The 27,106-nt window shown below is 46.3% G+C and overlaps 2 protein-coding genes across 7 annotated transcripts in view; one reads left to right on the forward strand and one right to left on the reverse strand.

Moving 5' to 3' along the window:
• Positions 1–9,727, reverse strand: part of KIF26B (kinesin family member 26B) — a 561,334-nt gene extending 551,607 nt beyond the window's left edge. The window contains exons 1-2 of the mRNA XM_005539602.5: positions 9,217–9,727; positions 8,023–8,424 (exon numbers count right to left, since the gene is read on the reverse strand). Coding sequence (XP_005539659.3) covers positions 8,023–8,424; positions 9,217–9,279 — 465 coding nt within the window. The 5' untranslated portion in view covers positions 9,280–9,727. The remainder of the gene's footprint in view (positions 1–8,022; positions 8,425–9,216) is intronic.
• On the forward strand, positions 8,106–20,498 carry LOC141409729 (uncharacterized). Of its 6 annotated transcripts, none has more exons than XM_074033462.1 (6): positions 8,106–8,600; positions 8,867–9,176; positions 9,267–10,452; positions 17,979–18,096; positions 19,895–20,058; positions 20,257–20,498. In XM_074033462.1, exons 2-3 carry the CDS (start codon positions 8,970–8,972, stop codon positions 9,723–9,725), a joined length of 666 nt encoding a protein of 221 aa, XP_073889563.1. In that variant the 5' UTR covers positions 8,106–8,600; positions 8,867–8,969; the 3' UTR covers positions 9,726–10,452; positions 17,979–18,096; positions 19,895–20,058; positions 20,257–20,498. The 6 variants fall into 6 exon arrangements, with proteins under 6 accessions (XP_073889563.1, XP_073889652.1, XP_073889610.1 ...); XM_074033551.1 differs by having other exon boundaries at positions 19,895–20,017; XM_074033509.1 differs by lacking the exon at positions 17,979–18,096.
• The last annotated feature ends 6,608 nt before the right edge of the window (positions 20,499–27,106 follow it).

Raw genomic sequence — 27,106 nt, forward strand, 5'->3', positions numbered from 1 at the left:
GTATTTTTCCTATTTGGATTATAACATGGTATAGTGCTAGAGCTGGCACATAAACAGGAATCAAAAATGTTCATTGGCATGTGAATATCAAAGCAAAAGCAATAAATGAAATATTAGCAAATTGGATCCAGAAGCATATTTTTAAAAATGCACCGTGGCCAAGTGGGATTTATTATGGGAATATAAGGATGGTTCACTATTAGAAAATAAATAATAATAATTCACAATATTAACAAATCCAAGGAGAAAAATTACATGGTTTTGTCTCTAAATACTGAAAAGACATTTGGCAAAATATAATACCCATTCCTGATAAAATACTAAAGTAGGAATTGATGGATATTTCCTTAACTTTAAAAAATATAGACAGATCTCAGTCCAAAAGCCAACATCTTAATAGAAAAAAAATATACACATGCCCACTATATCACTATTATGTAACATTGTATCTGGAGTATTAGCCAATGTAACAAAAAAGAGAAAACAATTAGAGGCATAAAAATAGCAAAGGAAGAGAGTAATGATATCTCTATTTGAAGACGACAACATTTTTTGAAAATCCGAGCGTACCAATTTTTAAAAAATAAATGAATACAGTAGAATTTAATAAGGCAATGGGATATAAACATATAGATCAATATCCTTCACATATATAATTATCAGTTAAAAGAGATAATGGAAGTGAAGACTCCATTTACAATAGCAACAAAAGCTATAATACCTAAGAAAAAGTTTAACAAGAAATGTACAAAGGCTATATGAAGAAACTCTTAAAAATTGCTAAAAAGTAGACTTGTTCAAATGAAAAGGTATCCCATGTTCTTGGGAAAGCTTCCACACCATAAAGATGCCAACTATTCCCCAGGTTAATGTATACATTCAACACGGTCCTAACAAAAAAAAAAATGGAGTTAGGCAAGGAAACTCTTAGAAAAGAAAGGCACTGTTGGAGGGAGAGAGAGCTAGCCCTACCAAACACTAAAACATGCTACAGAGCTTCCATAATTAAAATAGTGTGGGCCCAGCACGGTGGCTCACGCCTGGAATCCCAGCACTTTGGGAGGTTGAGGCAGGCAGATCACTTGAGGTCAGGAGTTCAAGACCAGCCTGGACAACATGGTGAAACCCCATTTCTACTACAAATACAAAAATTAGCTGGGCATGGTGGTCCATGCCTGTATTTCCAGCTACTTGTGAGACTGAGGCAGGAGAATTGCTTGAACCTGGGAGGCAGAGGTTGCAGTGAGCCAAGATTATGCCACTGTACCCCAGCCTGGATAACAGAATGAGAATATACTAGAAGATCTTGTAATAGGTCCAAATACAACTGTTTGATTTATGACAATGGTGGTATCTTCGATTAATGTGAGAAAGATACTTTTTTTTTCCACAAGAAAAAGTCCACAAGTAATATGAATGTTTTAATAAAGTGGGGACAACTGGATAGACATTTAGAGACACATGAAATTTGATCTATATATTTCATTATGCACCAAAATAATCTCTCAATGGATTAGAGATCTAAATATTAAAGGACGCTATTTAAATACTAGAAGAAAACATAGGTGAGTTCCTTGAGACCTGGAGGTGGACAAACATCTTTTTAACAATGATTCATTTCCAATTTTCTTGGACAGGTTCTGGAGCAGTTCCAAAGGCAATGGTAAGCAAATGATGGATACAAACTGAGTTGATATCTTGAAAAATATTTCAAAAGTATGTTAGGAAGACAGATGTATCCCTAATCCTTCTGCATCTACACAAATGTACTTTAAAATAAGATATTTCTGGCCGGGCGCGGTGGCTCACGCCTGTAATCCCAGCACTTTGGGAGGCCGAGGCGGGTGGATCACAAGGTCAGGAGATCGAGACCACGGTGAAACCCCGTCTCTACTAAAAATACAAAAAATTAGCCGGGCGCGGTTGTGGGCGCCTATAGTCCCAGCTACTCGGGAGGCTGAGGCAGGAGAATGGCGTGAACCCGGGAGGCGGAGCTTGCAGTGAGCCGAGATCGCACCACTGCACTCCAGCCTGGGCAACAGAGCGAGACTCCGTCTCAAAAAAAAATAATAATAAAATAAAATAAGATATTTCTGCCTGTAATCCCAGCACTTCGGGAGGCCAAGGTGGGTGGATCACGAGGTCAAGAGATCGAGATCTCAGCCTGGCCAACATGGTGAAACCCCATCTCTACTAAAATACAAAAATTAGCTGGGCATGGTGGCGGGCTCCTGTAGTCCCAGCTACTTGGGAGGCTGAGGCAGGAGAATCGTTTGAATCCAGGAGGCAGAGGTTGCAGTGGGCCGAAATCATGCCACTGCACTCCAGCCTGGGCAATAGAGTGAGACTCCGTCTCAAAATAAATAAATAAATAAGATATTTCTGATGGGTGCACATAGGTGTAAAAGGGCGATTGGGAGCACATTCTAAACAGTGCTCTTTCACCACAATAACACCATAGACGAGACACAGGAAAGAAAGGATGCTGATGAACAGCTTGTGACTCCAGAGATGGTAAAAAGGAAATTTGTCTTGTATTCCTGCAAAATGACCAAGAACCCTCACAGACACCAGCCAATTTGCAATCTTTTTGAGGACAAAACAGAGCAGAGGTCTGGCCGCCCTGCCGATGGGGCGCTGACACGGCCAGCTGAAGAACTCTTCCTCGCAGAAGGTCGGGACGGAGCCCTTGGGCAGGGTTTTCTGTTTAGGAAGGGATGACAGCAGGGTCTCCACTGAGCGCGTGTAAATATAGGAGGTTCCTTCCCCGGCCCCTTGCATTCCAGCCAAGACAATTACTCACCTCAGAACCTGACAGTCTCACGTACTTTCCCCCAACTCCCCACTCACCGAAAGAAAAATTCCCATCTGTCAGCCCAGGAAAAACAATAACCATCCCGAGCCGGTGCCTCTCACCCCGTCAGTCCTACTCACAGTGACCCTCGGCAGCTTTTGGGGGAAAGTGTGACTGGATTTCTCTGTTCCTTGCATATTTTTTCTTCATGCTTCCTTCTGTGATCTTAACCACATCAAGAACCTGGCATTTCACGGTAAAAAAGAAAAAATCACGTTCATCTTCATTTTTATATATGAGATGATGTGTGTGTGTGTTTCCGTGCAGTTCCTGGTATGCAGGACAACAGTTGTTAGCCATTCATTACATCATTATTATTATTACTATCGTCACTATTGTTGGCCCACGAATGGTACAATCTGTGATATGGTGCCAAATAACAAAAGGCAACTAATGTTGCCTCCATTTTAATTGACTTAATCCTTCCAAATGCTGACAAACTACCAGCCTCAGCCATTTAAAAATCACATTTCTAATGTAGTAATCCTATCTGCAATGGGTGTGGAAGGAATTATTGCAGGCCAGGGATTTTTGCAAAGTGAATTAAGTCACTATAAAAACTGACCATGTTGCTTCACAATTAATAGTCTGGTAGAATGAACTGCCATTATTCCACGGCTTGCTAAGCCTTAACAAGAGATTACTGCTCACATGTCCCTCCTGGGAATGTTTTTCTAAACTCCCAAAATGTTTCAGAAATTTTCAAATGATAAACGCTGCAGGAGTTTTTCATGACTGCTATTATCTATTAACTGCTCCTTTATCTAAAATACTTCTGATATGAGAAAGACTCAAATGAAGCTTTTTGAAAATAGCCACATGTTCTTAGAAGAAAGAGAAGATTTCATCTAGAAGTCCCTTATAATTAATAAGTACTTGAAATGCAATGTCTGTTTTATCCTATCTATAAAATGTTTTATGATGGCTTTGGGGGGACTTTTTGCATCTAGTTATTTTCTCATACCCGTCTTTTGGAGCTGGCAAAATACAGAAATATGTGTGTGGGGATATCTATATCTCCCCAAGTCTAGACTTACTTGGTCTCTGGCTATTTAGAGTCCACGGTTGGCGTTTTTAACCCCTATGACGCATTCCTTTCTTTCATCTCTATGATTCCTGGCCACCCTTCTCAGTATGTCTGGCTAATCTTCCTGATATTTCTGGGGCATAAATGGATTCCGAATATCTGACTGAGAAACAATCAGATAGGAAAATAGTTCTGCACTTTTTTTTTTTTTACATAAAAGATCTTCTTTTATTGATATGGAAATGAACAGATGTCTGATAACCTTTTGCCAACCAGGAGCTTTACTGCTTACTCCGGGGAATTTCGTTGGGCTGATGTTTCCTAGGACTTGCCCAGTCCATTCAAAAGTCCTGTCACAGATATCAGAATGATCTAGGCTAGCCCAAAACTGAGCAATTCGTTCCTTGGCCCCTATTTCTGGCTTAGTGCCTTGACTGTCTATAAAACAGGAATGATGCTCTTGCCATTGGACATGAAATGGTTTTGTATGCACACACTGGAACACTACAACGGGTAAAAGGGCCGTTCTCACTTGAAATCGCAACACTTTACATGTTCACATTCTTTTATCTGACCACTTCTCACCAGCACCAACAGAGAAATGATATAAACCCAGTAAGTACTTTTTGTACTGATCAAAGTAATAAAAGTCAACCTGAGTGTTTTACAGTCTGCCACCAAGCACAAACGTCTACTCACCAGGTAAGTTGCTATCGGAAAGGATGAATAGAGTATCAACAACAGAGCTATGTGAGCCCACAGCTGTCACTTCTACACGCCAGTCTTGAGATAGCCAACAACAAACAGTTTTATTATTAAATCTGCCTCCATGCTCCATCTCTTTCCAGAAAGCTGAGACTCGATGCATGGAAAACCAAACTCATGATCATCCTTCCCTCTGAGCTCCATCCAATTCCATGTCTCCTCCTATTTCCTACCTCAGCCAACACTATCCCCCACACTGTTACATTCAAATCATGTCATTTTGTGCCATGAAGCCCTATCCTCCATTGGAGTGCTCAGAATAGGATGCTTCTTCTCAGGCCACCAGAGCCAGGCACTAGCTCCTGGGACCAACCAGATACCCGGATGGGCTCTCTACTACTTCACCTCCCCTCCTTAAACTGTTCCAAAGACAAAACTGGGGGAATTCGATAGGGCTTGCTACCTACCAACAGGCACAGTGTGAGAACTCATACAGCAGCATGTTTAGAAAATACACAGATGAAATTAGAAACTGACAGGGGTAATAACTTATAAGAAAAACTTTAAATTCTGTAAAACACAAATCTAACAGAATCTTAGCTCATTAATAATCATCAACTCTCATATCTTTTTCTAAAGAATGAAACCTCACCTTAGATCATTTTAATGACATTTTAACAGTCTGAATCATTTTCTTCCTGAGCATATTAATAGGAAAGTTAAAAAGTAGAGAGGAAAACTAATTTACCCAATGTCACAAAATAAATAAGTGGTGAAGGAAGAACTAAAATCAAATCCATCCTAAAATAATAAGGTTCCTGGATGTGCTATTCTGCTTTTGACTTTTAAATATCTACCTAGGAGACATTTAATACCACCTAGTAGAATTTAACACTCTATTTAAGAAAATATTTCCCCAATGAAGGTAAGCATCTTAAGCAAATTACAAAGATGATTTTTGTTAATTACCCCTCAAAAACATGTCTTTATCTTCCAGACTCTTACTCTTCAGAGCAAACTGAGGGAACTTCATATTGGAGTCACAGTGACGCCTCTTGTTCTGATGAAACTTAACTCCTTCTGTGCCTGAGGGCCACAGTGGTCCCCAGTTTGTTCATTAATATTGCGCCAGGAAGAACGATCTTATCCAAGTTATATGGCCTCCATCCATGGTGCACCAGAGAACACGGCAACTGTTTGGCTATAATGTTGCAAATGCTAAAGGTATAATGGAAATTGTACCTAAATGCAAGGTAGGAATGCTTAAAACACACACACACACACACACACACACACACACACGTGTTATTCACAAAGGCTCATTGAGGCCCCACATCTCATTACTAACAATCAGCTGATGCAAAGCACCCTTCTTCCTGGCTAAGCCCTGTCTATGCCCTTGCACCAAATGTCACATTTTATGGTGCTGCTTCACATATAAAACTCAGGCGACTGTGGTACTATGTGACATTCACATATGCACTTAAAGTGATCCCCGGTGACTGCCCCCACGACTACCAGGTCTTCTCTAGATGTCCTTGGATCACTCTGAGTCATTGTAGAGCAAGGGGTTCAGCAAATCCAGTGTTTCTTCTGGGGCCATCACCTCACTCTGACAATACAATACAATCGGTTTACCAACAAGTTTTACCTCATCACAGACATAAAATTGGCAAATATATTGAGCTGCCTCCCATAACACTGTGAGTGAATGTTCCAGGCTGTTTCTGTAAAAACAAAATCCCAGCTGGTCACAAGACTCCATAAAACATGATGGATGCATACGAGTTTCAACATTTGTTTCTTCGGTAGATTTTCCTTCCCCTCCTCTTTTTTTAAATGAGAAGAGTGTATTTGGATTTACCTTTGCATATAGGAACACTCAATGCCACAAAAAGCCTATTATAAGAATGGGTCCTCAAGAAAGGTCTAAAATAATTTGGAAGGCTGTAACATATTAGGACTGCCAAATATCAGCTGTTAGATCTTTAAGAACCAAGGTTCTTCCATCTTTATCAGATGCTCCCATCCACTTCAACAACCTCACAGCATCCTACACTCCCTCCACAAATGTGAAGACATTGTGAACTGTGCATTTTGTGGTTGATATCTGTCTGTATCCTCCACTAGAATATAAGCTCCACGTGGACAAGGATTGCATGAATGGACCTGGTATTTTCATTGCTGTGCCTGGCAGTGCTGGGATGGGGTAGAAAATCAATGAATATTGATGAAGGATCACGAGAGCAAATAAATCTGTGAATGAAGAAATGGTGTTAAATCGGAAGGTCTAGCATGCAAGATCGAAATAAGCTTTTTGATTCCCTGAGATTTATCCTTGGGATGTCATGGCAGATGTATCAAACTACAAAAACAGTACACTGACAACCATCCACGAGTTCATTATTCTTGAGATAAGTTCTGCATTCATAAAACCAATTCTCCTGGTGGTCATTTTCCCCATTTTAAATTTCACAGCATCTGTGGGCATTTGTTGAATTTAACCCTTGCCTATGAAAACATCAACGTGTGTATCTGCATACGCAGATGAGGCCAGCAGATGCGGTCATTCCTAAACGCCTACTGGAAATCACAGTATTTCATTTCTAAAGTCACGGAAATAATAAACAGAAATTGACGTTGAACCAACAGTGTCAAAAACCTTCACAGCAATCCACTCTATTTCCTTGATATTGCTCTCTAACCACTGATAAAAACTCTTTGAAGTGGAAGAGTAAATATTATCATTTGATAGTACATGGACCCAACAGTGCAAATACAATTGCATTGTTACCCTCTGGGGGCTCCCGCCAGTCACACACCGCGGGCAGGGTTGCTATGGAGGAACCAGTGTGCTTGGCGCAGGAGCAGGCCAGGAGGGAGCACTGCTCCGAGGAGCTACCGGCTTCTGGATCTTCCCCAGTCATACACGCAGACTGACAAGGGGGAAATGCTGGCTTTCGAGTATGTTTCTGTTTCTGCAATCACGGAAAGGATGGACCACAAACAGGCAGTGGGAAATGCCAGCTCCAAGCATCAGCTTGCTTTTACACTCCCGCTGACATTTTTGTAAAGGATCACAGGTGGGGGTGGGGAGAAACATCGACAGCGCAGCCTGCAGTCGCCAGGGAGAGCTGGGAGGGGGCGGCAGGAGAGACCACCTGGGGGTCTCCCCCGTGGGCCGTGAGGCCTGTGGCCACGGGCGCCCCTTCGCGCTCGGGACTCGGCCCTCCTGCCCCCGGGCGGCCTGGCTGAGGAAGGTGCATGGGTCGCCCCGCGTGCCAGAGCCCCATGAGGTGTGGAGCAGCCCCAGCGCCGCCGGGGACCCTCGCGTGGACCCGGGGCGCAAGGTCGCGGCGGACTGGGCAGCTGCTGTGGGTGGCGGCCCGGCCCCGCCCTCCCGGCGCCTCCCCAGCCAGCCCCGCGCGGCGCTCACCTTGCCCGGGAAGGGCCCCGGGAGGAGCAGCTTCAGGGCCTGCCTCTTGAGCTCCACCAGGCGGGCGTTGCAGTTCTCGCACCAGACGCCGCGGTCCGAGCCGGGGGAGGAGCCGCCGCCGCTGCCGGAGCCCGGGGAGCCGGTGCCGAAGCCGGGCGAGCCGCCCAGGGAACCCGGCGAACTAGTGCCGATGCCGGGGGAGGCGGGTCCCGGGGAGCCGGTGAAGGAGCTCGGGGACGAGGTGCCCGAGCCGGGAGACGGGGTCCCCGAGGAGCCGAGCGCTGAGCCCGCGCCCTCAGGAGTGGGCCGGCTCCCGGCCCGCGACTCCTCGTATGCTTTGCGGTACCAGCTTTCCGGGGAGAAGGGCGCTGCGGGCTTGGTGGGCGAGCAGACTTCATTCACCTGCGGGGAAGACACGCCGGTATCAAGGGCCGCAAGGCGGCGGGCTGCAGCGCCCAGGAGCTGGGTCAGACGTGCGCCACCAAGTACCCGCTCGAACCGCCCATGGGAGCTGGTTGGGGACCTCTCCAAGCCCTGCGGCCAAATCGCCCTCCATCTGTCTCGTTAATTGTCCTTAAGTGAGTCCCCGCCGCCCGGGTGACCCCTGCGCTGGTCCCGGGTGGCCTCCTCCTGGGGTCAGGACGAGGACTCGCTCGGGGCGGTCTCCACGGCTTCTGCAAGGCCGGGGAGACCCACAGGTTCAGTGCCCCACGCTTCTGAAGCCGGCACCTATTCCAGCAATACCCCAGGAACGAAATCCTGGAAGACCCTATGGGGGGGTAGGGGGAGGGCTGTGATTTCAGGGTTTTTATTCCTACGGGGTCCAACTCTCCGGATACTGCAGGTAAACGAGAGGCTCTCCCGGCTCCAACTAAACGATCCGAGGTACGGCCAAGCATTCATGGGAAACCCTCCCCTTCGGCTTCACTCCGCCTAGAAGCGCAGGAATGCCGCAAAAGTTACGAGTGCGGGGAAAGGAAGGAACGAGAGGACTGAAAAAATTCCGAGAGCGAGGCGAGTGTGCGGGCGTCCCCGCGGCAGACCCGCCTCCGCGCACTCACAGCCCCGCCAGCCCCGGGGGCGCCTCTGCAGCGGGGAGAGCTCGGGGCCGGGGCCGCACGATCCCGGGGAAAGGGGGACCCCCGCCGAGATGGGTCTGGTAACGCGCCTCCGCGTCGTACCGTCACTACTTACCCCGTATTTCTTGCCCCTGGTGGAGACCGCAAGCCTCTCTTTATTCCCAGCTACCGAATTCATGGTGGCTTTTCCAGAGGAGAGTATCTGAAGGTTCCACCAACGCTACATCCGAAGGTCCTCCGACCCAGAAGCGTCGCCCGGCTGCAGGGGGCTGGCTCTCAGCCCTCAAGGCAAGGTTTCTTCCGCGGTGGGGCGGGAGGGAACGAGAGCAAACGGACCCCACAAGTAATAGCACCAACGTGCAGAAAGGGTTGGGGTCGCGGGTTTATTCTTCTCTTCAAAGCATGCTTTTCCTCATCCCCGTCTGCCTGCTCCAGCTGCACGTTCTCTTGTCACGGTCACAACCACAGCACTGGCATTTTCTTAAGGCAAGTCGGTCCGTGCTCCCCCACGAGGGCAGGGAGGGATACGATCGGGGCTCGCGGCCGCCGCGGGAAGATGGGCTGGGCGAGCCGAGCCCAGCCGAGTCGGCGGTGGGAACTTGTCTCCTTCACCGAGCTTGGTAACTGAGTTCAAAGAAATTCTCCCAAAATATAAAGATCCAGACTCGGGGAGGAGCCTCGGCGTGTCGCCGAGCCAATATCCGCCGGCCCGTTTCGCCTGACAGTTGCGCGAGGGCCGGGAGAGGGGCGGCTCCGCAGGGCCCGGGAGCGGTCGGCGGTCAGAGCGCGCGTGTGCGCCCGGGCGCGGCGCGGAGGAGCCTCGGGAACCTGCCGCCCTCGCCGCGCCGGCCGGGATCCATTTTATGTGGCGGCGCTCGTGCCTGACAGTGCGAGGCCTGGAGCCGGGCCGGGGCGGGGGCGGGGGCTCGTCGCTCTCGCTGCGTGCGGGGAAGTTCCTGGCGCGCCGCCCGGGCCCGGGGCTCTAATGAAACGCCGCTGCGCGAGCCTGGAGCTCAGGGGCCGCGCGAGCGAGCGCGGCTGGACGGAAATGCGGCGCCCCAGCCTCCCCCGCCCTCAAGTTCTTTCTCTTCCTGACAAGGCTTGCAGGTCTGTCTTTGAAACGCCGTGCAGAAGGGATTGAGTCACAAACAAGTCCACAAACATGCCGGGTCCTCCCCCCGCCCTTTGTTCTCGGAGACCTGCCCGGCAAACCTTTTCTGGAATGGCCCTACCGACCCCGGGCCGGCCGGGGGCCACCCTCCCCGACCGCAGCCGCCGGACTAGGGCCCTTGGTCCCCCGCCCGCCCGAGCCCCGGTCTGTGACGGACTAAGCCGCCCGGGACTGGGACAGGTGAGCCTGGGGACCCAGCGGGCCGCTGCCGGGCAGGGGAAACTGAGGGCTTCGCCGCGCTGCACGCGGACGACTCTGGCCTGGAGAGGGGGTGTGGCGCGAGCCGGCCTTGGCCTCTCCTTGCGGGGGATCAGCCCCCTCGCCCCCCGCCGCCCGTTTCTTCCTGCGCCTGGGCCCCGCGGGGTCTCCGGAGCACCCCGTCATCGCTCCCTCTCCGATCGCCCCCCCCAGTCCCCCGGAGCAGCGCCCAGGAGCGCAGGAAGCCGGCGTACGCCAGGCTCCACACGTGGCTGCTCTGGGGTGTCATTTTTCATTTCCCGGGAGGACATTACTTCTGGTGAGCCAGCAGGTCTGTTTTGTTGTGACCTTTAATTAACACCCCGCGAGACGCCCCTGGAAGGACCGGCCCGGCGTGGGGATCACGTGGGGTGTAATGGCATCTCCGTGCCCGCGGGGAGCCCCAGCCCGGGGGTGGGCGAGAGCGCGAAGGACGTTCAGGGCTTTCTGGTCGCTGGCTTCCTTCTGAGCTGTGGACGAGGCAGGAGGGGGCAGGAAGACAAAGGTTCGGGGTTCTGGAAGCCTGGGGCCACACCCCCACTCTGCCTTCCTCGGGGAGAATTTCTTCTGTGCCTCTCGTGCTCTGCCCCCCTCCTCCCCGGCTCCAGCTCCTGCGTGGGAATATTTCGCAGCCACCAAAGCGAGGTAAAAAGGTCAAAATGAAGATGTCAAGAACAGAGTGGACGTTTCCATTACGTTCCCACTTCCAATTTAAAAGCGATGCTATCAATAGGGGACCTTAGGGGACAGGTACACCTCCAGGCAGCACGCCCCAGCTCCCACCCGCATCTGTATTCCGCGTAGGTTCCGCGGAACACATCATCGCCATTGGCCACGCGCCGCTTATCAGCCAAAAAGCAGCGTGTGGTAGAAACGAGCCGGCGAGGCCGCGGGTGGGCAAGGTGGGGCGTCGAGGGGGGAGTGTTGGGGAGCTGCGCGATCCACCTTGGAGACCCGGGAGCCCAGAGCTGCTCTGGTTTGCATCTCTAAGTAGCTGGGGGCCCAGAGCTTCTTTGGTGGGCTCCGAGCGCCCTCTGTTGATCCAAGTTTACAACCGGAGGCTCTGCAAGAGTTTTTAAGAAGCTTTCAAAAATTGATGTTTATGTAAAATGTATATACATAAGATGAAATGCACACATTTTAATTGTTCAGTTCTATGAATTTTGATAAACGTGTACTCTGCGTAGGCCGCCACCTCAATCAACATCTATAAATTCCTGTCCCTCTTGAAGGTTATCTGCCTTTTCCCAGGCAATCCCCACCTCTCCTAAGAAACTACTGTTCTGGACTGATCTGGAAGGTTTTAATTCATAGAATGCGTACAGCATGGACTCTTTTGGGTTTGGCTTTTTAAACTTAACACAGGTTTTTGAGTTTCATGTTGTTGCTAGTATGGGTCTGTTTTCTGTCTGTACTCTGTTTCATTCTTCTGTCTCTCGTGCCTTTTTTTGTTAATTGAATAACTTTTCAGTGTTCCAGTTTCACCTCTCTGTTGGCTTTTTAGCTCTCATGATTATAATATGGATTTTTTTTTTTTTTTTTTTTTTTTTTTAGGCAGGAGCTCACTCTGTTGCCTGGGCTAGAGTGCAGTGGCGCTATTATGGCTGACGGCAGCCTCCATCTCCCAGGCTCAGAGGATCCTCTCTCCTCAGCCTCCCTAGTAGCTGGGACTACAGGTGCACACCACCACATCGGGCTAATTTTTTTTAAGTAGAGACGAGGTTTCCCTGTGTTGCCAAGGCTGGTCTCAAGCTCCTGAGTTCAAGCTGTCTTCCCACCTCCACCTTCCAAAGTGCTGGAATTATGGCATGAAACCACCATACCCGGCCTATAATATGAATCTTTAACATTTCATAGGCTACTTACAGTTAACACGGCGCCGCTTCACCTAAAATGTAACTTGCAGCCACTCCATCTTACCTTCTGACTTTGTGCTACTAATTTGATATATTTTCCATCTACATGCATTATAAAACCCACAATACAATCTTATCAATTTTACTTTAAACAATCTGTTGCCTTTCAGTGACACTAGAAAATTTTAAGTTTTTTATATTTACCCGGTTTTATCATGTCTGGGACTCTTTATTTATTTATTTATTTATTTAGCCTTTAGAGCCAGGTTTCTAACTGGGTCATTTCTTTTAGTGTTTCTTATAGCGAGGGTCTCCTGGCAACATATTCTCTCAGATGCTGCTTGTCTGAAAATGTCTGTTTCACTTTTGTGTTTGAAGAATAGTTTAACTAGATGTAGAATTCCTGATTGACAGTTGTTTTTCTTTCAACCCTCTGAGGATGTCATTCATTGCTTTTTGGCCTTCCTTGTTTCTGATGAGAGGTCAGCAGTGATTCATATGGACATTCTCCTGTAGGTAATGTGTCTTTTTTTCTCTGAGTTCTTTGAAGATTCTTTCTTTGCCTCTGATTTTGAGTAATTTGACTATAATATTTCTATATGTGTTACTTTTTGTATTTATCCTGGTTAGGGTTTGCTGAATTTCTAGGATCTATAAATTGATCTGTAAGTTTTTTACCAAATTTGGGGGATTTTCAGCCACTATTTATTCAAATATTTTTTTCCGCCCTGTTCTCTCTTTTTCCTCTCCTTCTGAGACACCAATTACATGTTTGTTATTACAGTGCTTGATATTGTCTTATAGGTTATTGAAACTCTGTTCATTATTTCCATTTTTACCTCTTTACAGACTGAATCATTTCTATTGCTCCTTTATTAAGTTCACCAACCTTTGCTTCAGCTGCCTCCAATCCACTGTTAAGCTGATGCAGCTGATCCAAAAATTGTGTGTGCGTGTGTGTGTGTGTGTTTCCATTTCTCTGTTTCTCCCCCCTTTAAATCCTTAAACATAGTTATAGTAGCATATTTAAAGTTCTTGTCAGAATTCCAACCTCTGACTCATTTGGGGTCGCTTTCTAGTAACTGATTTTTCTACCGACTGAATCATATTTTCCTGTTTCTTTTCATATTCAATAAATGTTAACTGTATATTGAATACTGTAGATGCTACATCATAGAGATGCTAGATTCTATTCTCTTCCTTGAGGAGTATTGATTTTTGTTCTAGCAGGCAAGTAAGTTACCGCTGGGTCACCCTGAACTTGAAGAGGCTTGGTTTTTTGCTTTCTTTGAGTGGTTCTAACTGGCTTTTGCCCTTAGATCTAAGGAAAATCCCTTAGTCCTGGGATTGTTCTTTAGCCCTGAGGCGCCGCCCTTCTGCAGCTTCAGTGGAAAGCCTAAGGGCTTTGCCAGTCCCCTCTGACTTGGAACTCAGACTCCAAGCTCTGCTTTGTGCTCTGGACAGCACTTGCAGTCTCTGCTCAGCTCCTTCACCATGCAGTTTCTGTCTTCTCTCGCCTTCCTGCAGCTCTTCTGGATGTTCAGAGTTCAAATCTATCAGCCAGATTTGAGGGAAATGTTAGTGGATTTCAGGACTGCCTCAGTGTGGCTCTCTCCTTTCCTGGATTCTCCTTCCCCGTCTCCAGCTACTCTGACAGCCCTGAACTTCACCACGGAACGCTCAAACCCATACGAGTGGCTTGTTTCTTGTGGTCTAGTCACAGTGCTCAGCAGACTGGAAGAAGGGCCACATAACCCTTCTTTTAAGGATTAGATCTTTGAACCCCTTCCAGTCTCTGCCTGCTTCTGGCCATCCTCCAGGGCGCTTAAATAGGTTTGTTATTGTTGTTGTCAGTCTATAAGATTTTCTTTGGGAAATTCAATGTCATACATAAGATACTCCCTAATTCTAGTTTTAACGGTGGCTTTTTTAGATCTACCTTGGGCTTTTGGAATTCTTGTTGTTTCAAGGGTTTTCTTTCTATGAGTTAGCAGCCTGTAGCTATAATTTTATTCTCTATTAGACTGAGGAATTTCAGTGTTGCAACTGAAATCTTTACTCATAGATGAATGATATAGATTATAAATATACATGTATTTATTCTTCACATTTGAGGATGCTAACAGTATTACTTCAAGATTTAGGTGCGAAAAGACACTTTAAGAATGAAAAAATTATATACTGGCTTACAAAAGCCAAGAGCTTTTTTTTGAGACGGAGTCTCACTCTGTTCCCCAGGCTGGAATGCAGTGGCAAGATCTCGGCTTATTGCAACCTCCACCTCTCGGGTTCAAGTGATTCTTGTGCCTCAGCCTCCCGAGTAGCTGGAACTACAGGCATGCACCACCACGCCTGCCTAATCTTTGTATTTTTAGTAGAGATGGGGTTTCACCATGTTGGCCAGGCCAGTCTTGAACTCCTGACCTCAACTGATCTGCCCACCTCGGCCTCCCAAAGTCCTGGGATTACAGGCGTGAGCCACCGCGCCTGGTCGCCAAGAGCGTCTATGAACATCAGTGTATTGATTCCATTGATATCCCTGGGTGAAAAGTGTATCTTTCTGGTGTATCCATGAGTACCAAGTGCAAAGAAAGCTAAAGTCCATTACCTGGCTAAGAATGAAATTGTTATCCCATAGTCCTTGTTGCTTAATTATTAAACGGACATAACTTCTTTGGGAATGCCTCACGGGACTTTCATATCTCAGAGAATGCAACTTAGCTTTCCCCTTATTTATACCTCGGGGTGAATAGATCATAAATTTTATAGCTAAAATATATTATATCATTATGTTTTTGAAAGTCTGAAAGTATAAATCAGAAATTAAAAACCAGCCAGCTGCGGTGACTCACACCTGTAATCCCAGCACTTTTGGGAGGCCAAGGCAGGTGGACTCTTTGAGCCCAGGAGTTCAAGACCAGCCTAGGCAATATAATGAGACCTCATCTTTACAAAAAATACAAAAAAAAACTGGGTGTGGTGGTGGGTGCCTGTAATCCCAGCTACTTGGGAGGCTGAGGGGAGGATCATTTGAACCTGGGAGGCAGAGGTTCCAGTGAGCCAAGATTGCATCATTGAACTCCAGCCTGGAGGACAGAGCAAGACTGTTTAAAAAAAAAAAAAAAAGACTGGCAACTTCTAATTGCTAAGTTGAATGTACAATATAGCAGATTTCACTCCTCTTTAATATTTTGTTTTTGAAATAATTTCCATATCAATTCAGGCACCAACATGCCAACAGAGCCAGCGGAGTGCATGTGCTAGAGACGGCTGTGTTTCTCCTTGAAGGATAATTAAAGCAGCTTACCCTGGCCATGTGGTATCTTGATGAATATGCAGTCAATATTTGCATATGATCTTCTGGTGTTCTGAGGACCATATGATCATGCGGGGGCCGCTAGAGAGCCATCAGCAAGCTGATAACATGAATCTGTGTGCTTGGTCCTTATTGTGGTACAAGAGGACGGTTGTTATCCTGCAAGCTGAGAAAGGGTTTCCACTCTTGAAATATCATTTCAATCATTAATCATTTCAGCCTTATAAATTCCTTCCATGCTAAATTCCAAGCCTTGATTTCAGTCTGAAATTGAAAGTTCAGATGATGAAGGTATATATAGAGAAAAGATATGAACCAAATTTGTGTAGTCAGAGTGACAAATTTCTTTTGGTTGTTAATTTTATTTTGTTTTGGGGTTGGCGAAGAAAACTTTAAAAAGATTTTAAAAGACTGTAAGAAGATTAGAAAGAGTGAGGAGGGTCAGACAGTGTGTGCTCAGCCCACTGACCTTGGGGTCCAGATGCTCACAACCTCGACCTGTGCTGCCAATTCCACAGAAGTAACCTGCTTTGCAAAGGGATCACAGCATCCAATGTAGCGCTGTTTATAATGGCGAAGGGGAGTAAAACAGCCTAAATGCACAACAGTGGGGATGGGTTTAATAACTCACAGTCTAGGCCAGGTACAGTGGCACACACCTGTGGTCCCAGCTACTCAGGAGGCTGAGGCTGGAGGATGTTTTGAACCCAGGAGTTCAAGGCTGCAGTGAGCTATGCTGGCGCCACAACACTCCAGTCTGGCCAACATACTGAGTCCCCATTTCTTAAAAAAAATGAACAACTTACAGTCTAGTCAGACAGTGGAATACCCTGCAGCCCTTACAAATGCTCATGAAAGAATAATGGAATGCAAAGATATTGATTATATAGTAGTGTTAAGTTAAAAAGTAAAGTATATACAATATGATGATAATTCAGTAAACCAAAAGATAATTACATGCATATCAGGAAAAAAAGATTAGATTTTAACACCAAAATATTAAAAGCATAACAATTCTTTGTGGGGAGTTGCTAATTCTAATTCTGTTTTCTTTTTACTTTTTTTGAGACAGGATCTTACTCTGTTGCCCAGCATGGAGTGTAGTGGCACAAGCATAGCTCACGATAGCCTTGAACTCCTGGGCTCAAGTGATCCTCCTTCTTCAGCCTCCCAAGCAGCTGGCAACCTCTAGTTGCTGGGCTACAGGCACACACCACCATGCCTGGCTAATTATTTTATATTTTTTTATACAGACAGCATCTTGCTATGTTGCCCAGGATAGTCTCAAACACTTGGCCTCAAGTGATCCTCCTCCCACCTCAGCCTACCAAAGTGCTGGGATTACAGGCATCAGCCACCATGACCAGCCTCTAATTCTGTTTTCTAAGACGAATTTAATATTATTATGAGAAAAAGATTACTTTAAAAGGAAGTTAAAGCAAGTTTCAGTTTGTCAGAAAGGAATCACAAGGAGCTAGAGGATAAAGGATGGGTGTGCCCACAAAGCATCCAGACACACACACACATACACAACATGAGCAACATGCACACATTGCACACACACAGCTGCATGCCTAGCCAAAGCCAGGATACAAAAAATCAGGCTGGGCACAGTGGATCATACCTGTAATCCCAATACTTCGAGAGGCCGAGGCAGGAGGATCACTTGAGGTCAGGAGTTCGAGACCAGCCTGGCCAACATGGTGAAACGCCGTCTCTACTAAAAATACAAAAATTGGCCTGGCGTGATGGCTCACGCCTGTAGTCCCAGCACTTTGGCAAGCCGAGGCGGGCGGATCACAAGGCCAGGAGATCGAGACCATCCTGGCTAACATGGTGAAACCCCGTCTCTACTAAAAATACAAAAAAAAATTAACTGGGTGTGGTAGCAGGCACCTGTAGTCTCAGCTACTCAGGAGGCTGAGGCAGGAGAATGGCGTGAACCCAGGAGGTGGAGCTTGCAGTGAGCCGAGATCGCGCCACTGCACTCCAGCCTGGGTGACAGCGAGACACCGTCTCAAAAAAAAAAAAAAAAAAAAAAAAATTAGGTGTGGTGACGTGCACCTGTAGTCCCAGCTACTTGGGAGGATGAGGCAGGAGAATCACTCGAACCCCAGAGGCAGAGGCTGCAGTGAGTTGAGATCATGCTACTGCACTTCAGCCTGGGCAACAGAGTAAGAGGGAGCCAGGAGTTCAAGGCTACAGTGAGCTATGTTTGCGCCACTGTGCTTCCTGGGCAACAGATAAAAACTCTCTCTCTCTCTCTCTCTCTCTCTCTCTCTCTCTCTCTCTCAAAGGCAAAGCCAAGGAGTGTGCCAGGGAGAAACATAAACCCTTCCTTGGTCCTCAAGCAGGAACCACACACAGCTTAGGATCTGAGCTGGAAGATGTGGGTAGCAGGTGGGGCATAAAAAGGTAAAAAGCTGTGGAAGTCCAGGACTTAGAATAAAACAAAACTGGGCCTAATTGAGGGTGGAGGATGGGAAGAGGGAGAAGATCAGAAAAAATAACTATCGGATACTAGGCTTAGTACCTGGGTGACGAGATAATTGGTACAACAAACCCTCATGACACAAGGTTACCTATGTGACAAACCTGCACATGCACCCCGAACCAAAAATGAAAGTTAAAATAAAGAATAAAAAACCCCACTACCTATATGATTGATGACTGTTCCAATGAATTCATAAGAGAACTAGACTAGGATATCATTCGCTTGGCGGGTGGGTGGGGGGGGTGCCTGGAAACATTTTTATTTAACACTTTTTAAACAGCACTCAAATTACAGGCAGGAGAATTGCTTGAGCCCAGGAGTTTGAGACCAGCCTGGACAACATAGTGAGAACCGTGTCTCCACAAAACTAAAAAATTAGCCAGTTGTGGTGGCACGCGCCTGTATTCCCAACTACTTGAGGGATTGAGGCGGGAGGATCACTTGAGCCCAGGAGGTCGAGGCTGCAGTGAGCCGTGCTGGTGCCACTGCACTCCAGCCTGGACAGGAGAGTGAGACCCTGTCTCAAAAAAAAAAAAAAAAAAAAAGTGATGGGGTGGGAGGGCCTTACAATTCCATAATTAGAAAACAAACAACCTAATCAAAAAGTGGGTGAGAGACATGGACAGATATTTCATCAAAGAAGCTCTGTGTGGGGCTAATAAGCACGTGGAACGAGGCTCCACGTCATTAATCATGAGAGAAATGAAAATTAAAAATACAAAGGACACCACTTCATACCCACTAGAACGACTGTAATCAAAAAGACAGGCAATGACAAGATGGTTGAGGATGTGGAGACACGGGAGCCCTCATGCGTTGCTGGTGGGAACGTCATATGGTGCGCTGCGCTGGAGAACACTTTGGCAGTTTCTCAAAAAGTTAAACATAAAATCACTGTACCGTCCATCAACTTCATTCCTAAGTATCTATCCCAAGAGAAATAAAAGCGTATGTTCACATTCACACACAGACTTGCCCACGAAAGTTCATAGTGGCATTATTTATAGATAGTCAAAAAGAAGCAAAACGTGCCTCAGCTGATGGATGGACAAAACGTGGTGTATCCAAAAATAGAGTATTACTGGGCAATAAAAAGGGATGAAATACTGATACACACCACAACACAAATGAATCTAAAAGTATCATGCTAACTAAAAGAAACCAGACATGAGAGATGACGTAATGTGTGATTTCATCTATATGAAATGTTCAGAAGGCAAATCTGTAGAGACAGAAGGTAGCTTGGTGGTTGCCTGGAACTGGGGATAGGAACAGGGATTAATTGTAAATGGGATCTTCATTGGGATGATGAAAATGTTCTGAAACTGATTTATGGTGATGGCTGCAGCACTCAGTAAATTTACTAAAAAATATTGAACTGTGCACTTGAATAGGGTGGGTTTTATCATATGTAAAATACATCAATAATGCTGTTTTTAGAAAGTGATGGGAGAGGTAAAGGAGGGGTTGGAAATTAGGGATCGATTTCAGAGCTCTCGGCACTCAATCAGCTAGGCTTGGAGACTAAACTGATGTGCAGAGAAGGCAAGGTGATTTTCAGGCATGAGCTGGGCAAGAGAGATGAAATACCATTTCCAACAACAAGAAAAGTGGGAGGTAGATGATGCATTTGATTTAGAAAAGATATGGCCACAATACACATATACACCATGGAATACTATGCAGCCATAAAAAAGAATGCACTCATGTCTTTTGCAGGGACATGGATGAAGCTGGAAACCATCATTCTCAGCAAACTAACACAGGAACAGAAAACCAAACACCGCATGTCCTCACTCATAAGTGGGAAGTTGAACAATGAGAACACATGGACACAAGGAGGTGAACATCACACACCGGGGCCTGTCGGGGATGGGGGCAAGGTAAAGGAGAGCATTAGGACAAATATTGAATGCATGTGGAGCTTAAAACCCAGATGACGGGTTGATGGGTGCAGCAAACCACCATGGCGCATGTATACCTGTGTAACAAACCTGCACGTTCTGACATGTATCCCAGAACTTACATTTAAAAAAGAAAAGATATGGCCACAATAATCCAATTGTCTTTTCCCTCTGAAGCAAAAGTCCCAGAGAGAGAGTTAGCCTGTGTGCCCACTTCAGGAGTCCCAGCATGTCCAGCTGGAGTCCCCATGGGGTCTAGCTGCATGTCGTCTTGGGAGAGGGAACCCCAGCACTGGGAGGACCATGAAAAGACACTGGCTGATTGCTGTTGGAATAGAAGAGCCATTAAAGAAAATGAACTGAGAATGTGTGCTTAATAAATAAATAAATAAATAAATAAATAAATAAATAAATAAAAAGTTGTGATATTCAGAACTCTGTAAAGAACTGCCAGAACAAAGTCGCTATAGCTAGGAGAAAGGCATGGGCTGTCTCCACCTAAGCCATATGAGCCGCAGCAGGTGCAGGAGGAATGGGAGCAGCTGCGGGAGTGATGGCCACCAGAGTCAGCCGTAAGGGTGGTGGGCAGAGAAGCACACACAGCCCGGAGAAGGGCTTCAAAGACCATGGTAGACACTACAGAAGCAACCTGAGGACCTGCTCAGGGGAGAGAGGGACTTGCTGGGGTGTGGGATTCCAGGATTCCTCCAATGAAGGCTTAGAATCAAGACCCATTTTTCTAAGCAGTGCTGTTGTTGCCCTCTAGCCTTGACTGTCATCTCACAGCTGTGTGCTGCCTGAGGCTGGGCACCAGCAGGGAATTGCTAAAGCCTCCACCATCACTGCTGCAAATGCTCCCTTTCCCACTTCCCCCTTCATCTCATCAGCTGCACAGGATCTGCCATCACGTCTCCATCACACAAGGAAGTCCTTTCAATTCTAAAGTTTCACTAGAAAATCGACAGTTCTGATCTACTCACATGGGGCCCATTCAACTCATGAGTTGGAAATGCAGTGTATCTAGACGGATGATGGATGGATGGATGGATGGATGAATGGATGGATGGATGGATGGATGCATGGGTGGACAGACAGGTGGACAGATGGGTGGGTGGACAGATGGATGGATGGACAGGTGGATGGGTGAGCAGACAGGTGGACAGAGTGGGTGGACAGATGGATGGATGGGTGGACTGGTGGATGGATAGATGGAAGACCTATGACCTTGGGTGAAGAAAGAGAGGGATCAGTTGAGAGTAACTGGTCAGTAGATGCTTCTGGGTGGGGACAGTAGCAGCTCACAGTTTCCTATGGAAAGGCTGAGATGGAGATCAAGTTGTGATCCTTCCTGCTGCTTTTCTAATATTAAAAAAAAAATCACAAGATTTAAGTGTAAAGCTTCATTTAAAAACAACAGCATAGGTACGTGTCAGGGAATTCAAGAGTTATGGTTTCCACAGCAACATTCATGTGGCCACCCAACTACTATCAAATAAACGAAATGAAGCATTTCTATTGCCCCTGACATTCAGCCATTTGCTAAGCAGTCACTTTATTAGTTTATAATTTCTCACAGCCACCTGTGAGGGAGGCAGCCTCCTCGCCCCACAGGAAGGATGAGGACACCAAGTCCCAGGAGAAGAACGATGTGCCCAGAGAATCCCGTCATGGGACTAGCCGTGACTAGCCATGACTAGCCGTGACTAGGTAACTAGCCATAACTAGCTGTGACTAGCCATGACTAGCCATGACTAGCTTTGACTAGCTATAACTAGCCATAACTAGCCATGACTAGCTTTGACTAATGACTAGCCATGACTAGCCTTGACTAGCTGTGACTAGCCATGACTAGCTGTAACTAGCCGTGACTAGTGTGACTAGTCATAACTGGCCGTGACTAGCTGTGACTAACCGTGACTAGCCATTACTAGCGTGACTAGTCGTAACTGGCCATGACTAGCCATGACTAGCCGTGACTGGCCATGACTAGCTGTGACTAGTCGTAACTGGCCGTGACTAGCCATGACTAGCCGTGACTGGCCATGACTAGCCATGACTAGCCGTGACTGGCCATGACTAGCTGTGACTAGTCGTAACTGGCCGTGACTAGCCATGACTAGCCGTGACTAGCCGTGACTAGTCATAACTGGCCGTGACTAGCTGTGACTAGCCATGACTGGCCATGACTAGCTGTGACTAGTCGTGACTAGCCGTGACTAGCCATAGCTAATCTGACTCTGCATGTAACAGCAGGCTGCAGAGTGCAATGCCACTCGCCAGGTTGCAGAGAGACGAAGACCAATCATTATTAAATGCCTGCTGTGCACTAGGTCCTGCCAGTGAGTTCTTTTCAAGCCCCTCCCAATGAAGACTGTGTCTCAGGCAATGAAAGCAGCAGTAATAAAACCCAGGGGCCTCAGTGCTCTGAGTGGGCAAGAACAGGTGAAGAACAGGTGAGAGGAAACAGCCCACAGCCCGGGTTCAGCTGTGCTCTCTCATGTCCAGCTTCACTGCTGCAGACAGCTGTGACCATGTCCTAAGAGAAAGAAGGAAAAAACCCACTAATGGTCCAGGAGGATGAGGAGCAAGGAAGAGCCAGGTCCTAGAGAGACGAGGCTGTCTTGCACACTTGATTACCTTTGGACCGTTTCACTTATTCCACAGATGAAAAGGCCCCAAAAGAGGTGAGAGATGTGTACTTAGATAAAACTTTCACTATAGCGAATCTTAGCAAATCTCATCTCCCAGAAGAACACAGGCGCATGGATTGAAAACACAACCAAAGGCTCTGGACCACAGATTGTGACATGTGGCCCACAGTCCCCGGCTCTGGCCTTAGGGCTCATCTTAATGTTCTCTAAGGGGGAATAAAAAGCAACAGATAAAATGCGGGGATGAGCTAAATTGAGAGGTGTTGCCAACACTCCTGCAGAAGGGAAAATAAAGTGTGAAAATACAGAGTCTCAAGAGTATGAGAAAATCAAAAGCACAAAGGCAAGCCAGAAACATCAAACTTCCTACTCAGGAGACAATGACCCCAACTTTGCATGGTAGACATTTAGAAAGCTGTGGGTGCAGTGCATCACACCTGTAATCCCAACACTTTGGGAGGCCGAAGCAGGAGGATTGCTTGAGGCCAGGAATTTGAGATCAGCCTGGGCAACATAGTAAGACCCCATTGCTATTTTTTTTTTTTTTTTTTTTTGAGACAGAGTCTTGCTCTGTCACCCAGGCTGGAGTGCAGTGGAGCAATCTCAGCTCACTGCAACCTCCGCCTCCAGGGTTCAAGCGATTCTCTTGCCTCAGCCTCCTGAGTAGCTGGGACTACAGGTGTCCACCATCACGCCCAGCTAATTTTTGTATTTTTAGTAGAGACAGGGTTTCACCATGTTAGCCAGGATGGTCTCGATCTCCTGACCTCGTGATCTGCCCGCCTTGGCCTTCCAAAGTGCTGGGATTATAGCATAAGCCATGGCGCCCAACTAATTTTTTTTTTTAATTAGCTAGTTATGGTGTACATCTGTCATCCCAGCTACTCAGGAGGCTAAGGTGCGATGATGTCTTGAGCCCAGGAATTCGAGGCTGCAGTGAGCTATGATCATGCCACTGCACTTCATCCTGATCAACAGAGTGAGACTGTCTCTTAAAAAAAAAAAAAAGCCATAAAAAAGCATGAGCATGAGATCATGTCCTTCGCAGTGACATGTATGGAGCTGGAGGCCATTATCCTAAGGAACTAACTCAGAGACAGAAAATCAAAACCGCATGTTCTCACTTGTAAATGGAGGCAAAACAGTGACTCCACATGGACATAAAGATGGAAACAGTGGACACGGGGGCCTCCAAAGGGGGTGGGCAGGGATTTGAAGGGAGCAAGGGTTGAAAATTTACCCATCAGGTATTATGTTCACTCTCTGGGTAATGGGTACACCAGAAACCCAGTGTACAATATACCCATGCAACAAGCATGCCTGTGTACCCCTCAATTTGAAATAAAATTTTAATAAATACATAAAGCAGTTCTCCCTAAAGACAGGCAAGAGATAACAGAATTAATGTAAACTTTAACTTACATTAATTACATGTAGTTAATGTAAACTTTAATTTACATTAGTTATGTAAATAAATAATTTACATTATTAATGAAATTAATTACGTAATTAATGCTCAGAAATAATGTAAACTTTTGCTACATTAAGGCAGGCCCACTTCCTACAGGAAGCGTCTCTCAGTCCCACTCATTCATGACAATCTTCACAGCCCCTCTGGGACTGCAATCTGATCTTCCCTAATCACTAACAATATAGCCATGCATGTGCTATCCATATGTGTTTTTATTTGCCCTTTTCTCTCTATTAAATTGATTACTCCTGAAGAGTTCTAAACCCACTGTGCAAAGCTGAGGTGCAAAATGATTGTTAATTACAGAGCTCTGACTCAAGATTTGAGACATCCATTTAAGGGTTCAAAAATCTATGTATTATAACCATTTGACTATAAGTTCCTTGAGGCCAGTAGCTAGGTCCTTAATCTTTGCATCCCTAACACTCAGCACAGCACTGGGTGTGGCTCCGGTTACAGGTATATGGAGGAACTCAATATGTATCACGAATCCTAGTGTGTTGCTTTTATGTGAAATAGCTCAGTTGAAACTTTTTTTTTTTTTTGAGACAGAATCTCACTGTGTTGCCCAGGCTGGAGTGCAGTGGCACAATCTCAGCTCACTGTAACCTCTGCCACCCAGATTCAAGCGATTCTCCCGCCTCAGCCTCCCAAGTAGCTGGGGCTACAGGCATGCACCACCATGCCTGGCTAATTTTTGTATTTTTAGTAGAGATGAGGTTTTGCCATGTTGGCCAGGCTGGTCTTGAACTCCTGACCTCACATGATCCATCCACCTCGGCCTCCCAAAGTGCTGGGATTACACACTGCACCCAGCCTGAAACTTAATCTAAAATATTGCACTCTGTTCTGAACATCTTATTGCCTGAAAGATAAATGTAGTGTATGATCACAGTAATTAAAGAACTTAGAAGGGATGGCCTCAAAGTGAAGACTGAAACCACTAGAATATGTATAAAATATAAAAATAACTGGTAAAACAAGACTGTTTTCAGGAAGTCCATGTCTAGGGGTGATAACAAAGACAGAAACATACCTAGTTTAGGAGGTTTTGAAGGAGTGATGGATTTTAATTAAAATTAAGAAAGTGTAGGCAAGTTTTCAAGGTAAAAACAATGACTGTAAAATCTAGCAGACTGTGAAGTCATCTTCCTTAGTTACTGGAGGCAAGCCTGTCACTGTTGAATTTTAAATGACACTTGGAAGGTCCTCTAGTGCAACATTCACTTCTCTGCCAGCAGAGAGCATTCCGCGTGAGCAGTTTGGTTTTCAGAATAATTTACACTAAGTGATTAGGACTTCCGCCATATTCTTCTCTGGATAAGGTTAACATCGTTATTTCACTTAGAACTACGAGAAGCCCCGAAGTACAAAAAGCCTACATGATATGCCCAGCACCACCAAAGAAGTTAGTGTGGCAAGGAAAGAGTTAGAATTCCAAGTTGCAAGCCACGCTTCTCTCTACTTACCCCGCTCCAGGCCACAGTGAGCAAGCGACTTTGCTGCTGCAGGACTCCCTGACCCAGAGCGACACACTTCTGAGACCCACTCATGGCTTCTGTTTTGACCTCCCAAGTACTACATTCAGGTCATCTTTATTTTTACGTTATTGACAAATTTACATTGACGTTTAAAACCTTTCCTTCATGTATGCTCATGTAGCTGAGATGCCCAGAACTGGTGTTTCCACTCCTTTGTGGGGGAGGGGGAATGTCATCTACTGTTTAGAAGCTCAGGCTCCAAAGTCAGAAAACCTGGGTTGAAACTGTGGCCCCCACAGCTTTCTAGCTATGCAACCGTGGGCAAGACACCTAAGCCTCAGCTTTCTCTTTCCTCATCTATGAAATGAGGCTGAAGGCCGGGCACAGTGGCTCAGGCCTGTAATCCCAGCACTTTGGGAGGCTGAGGCAGGTGGATCACCTGAGGTCGGGAGTTCGAGACCAGCCTGGCCAACATGGCGAAACCCCATCTCTACTAAAAATACAAAATTAACTGGGTGTGGTGGCGGGCACCTGTAGTCTCAGCTACTTGGGAGGCTGAGGCACGAGAATTGCTTGAACCCAGGAGGCGGAGGTTGCAGTGAGCCAAGATTGCACCACTGCACTCCAGCCTGGGCAACAGAGTGAGACTGTCTCAAAACAAAACAAAAAAAAAATGAAACGAAATAAAATAAAATGAGGATGAATAATAATGCTTGCCTCGTGAGGACTAAATTAGGTAATTTATATGAAAGGCTTAGAATAGTACTGGACACATATACAGCTCAATACACTGAAGCTATAATCATTACCTTTTGCTAATTTGAGGTAGACATTCCCTCCACATGTGGACTCTGAAATCTGACAGACCTCAATCCTTGGAATTCATCTGCATTGGAGAGTCTCTTTCCACCAGAAAGGATAACTGCGGGGAAAGCAAGAAGAGAACACAGGGTGGCATTTCCTGCCTCTGTTGGGTCGTCGGCTGCTTCTCCACTCTGGTGTGCCACCTCTGTATTGGAGAGTGGAAAGCCTGGGGATTACATTTCCCCGTATAACAACTAGGAGCATTCCAACTTAGATTGGGCCACTGAGAGGCACTCGAGTGTTATTTGGAAGATAGAAGAGAGGCAAGCCGGCTTGCTGCTCCCCCTTCAACAGGTGGCAAACATGGCAAGCATGAGTTTGCCCTGGCATTTGAGCATTTCCCCACTGAATCCCACCTTGGTACTGCAGGCAAATGTGACCCTGGCAATGATTTCTGCAGGTTCCAAAACTTGTTTTTCTTGTAGCTGTTGGTTGGCCTGAGAGCAATGAATGGCTTTCCTGAGCCTTTGCACGTCTACCCTTCCAGTGATTTTGCAAACCCTAATTCCTAGATCCCTAAATCTCTCCTTGCTTGATAAAAGAAGAAAACCAGAGAAGTC

This window comes from Macaca fascicularis, chromosome 1 (assembly GCF_037993035.2).
Source record: "Macaca fascicularis isolate 582-1 chromosome 1, T2T-MFA8v1.1".
Taxonomy (NCBI): Eukaryota; Metazoa; Chordata; class Mammalia; order Primates; family Cercopithecidae; genus Macaca; species Macaca fascicularis.

Bases quoted from the DNA above. Each gene is read 5' to 3' on its own strand.
- LOC141409729 (XM_074033586.1), top strand. From the start codon at position 10,264: ATGCCGGGTCCTCCCCCCGCCCTTTGTTCTCGGAGACCTGCCCGGCAA. The intron at 10,802-19,894 runs GTCTGTTTTGTT...TGTCTTTTGCAG, and splicing joins TACTTCTGGTGAGCCAGCAG to GGACATGGATGAAGCTGGAA. The intron at 20,018-20,256 runs GTGAACATCACA...TTCCCTCTGAAG, and splicing joins GAACACATGGACACAAGGAG to CAAAAGTCCCAGAGAGAGAG.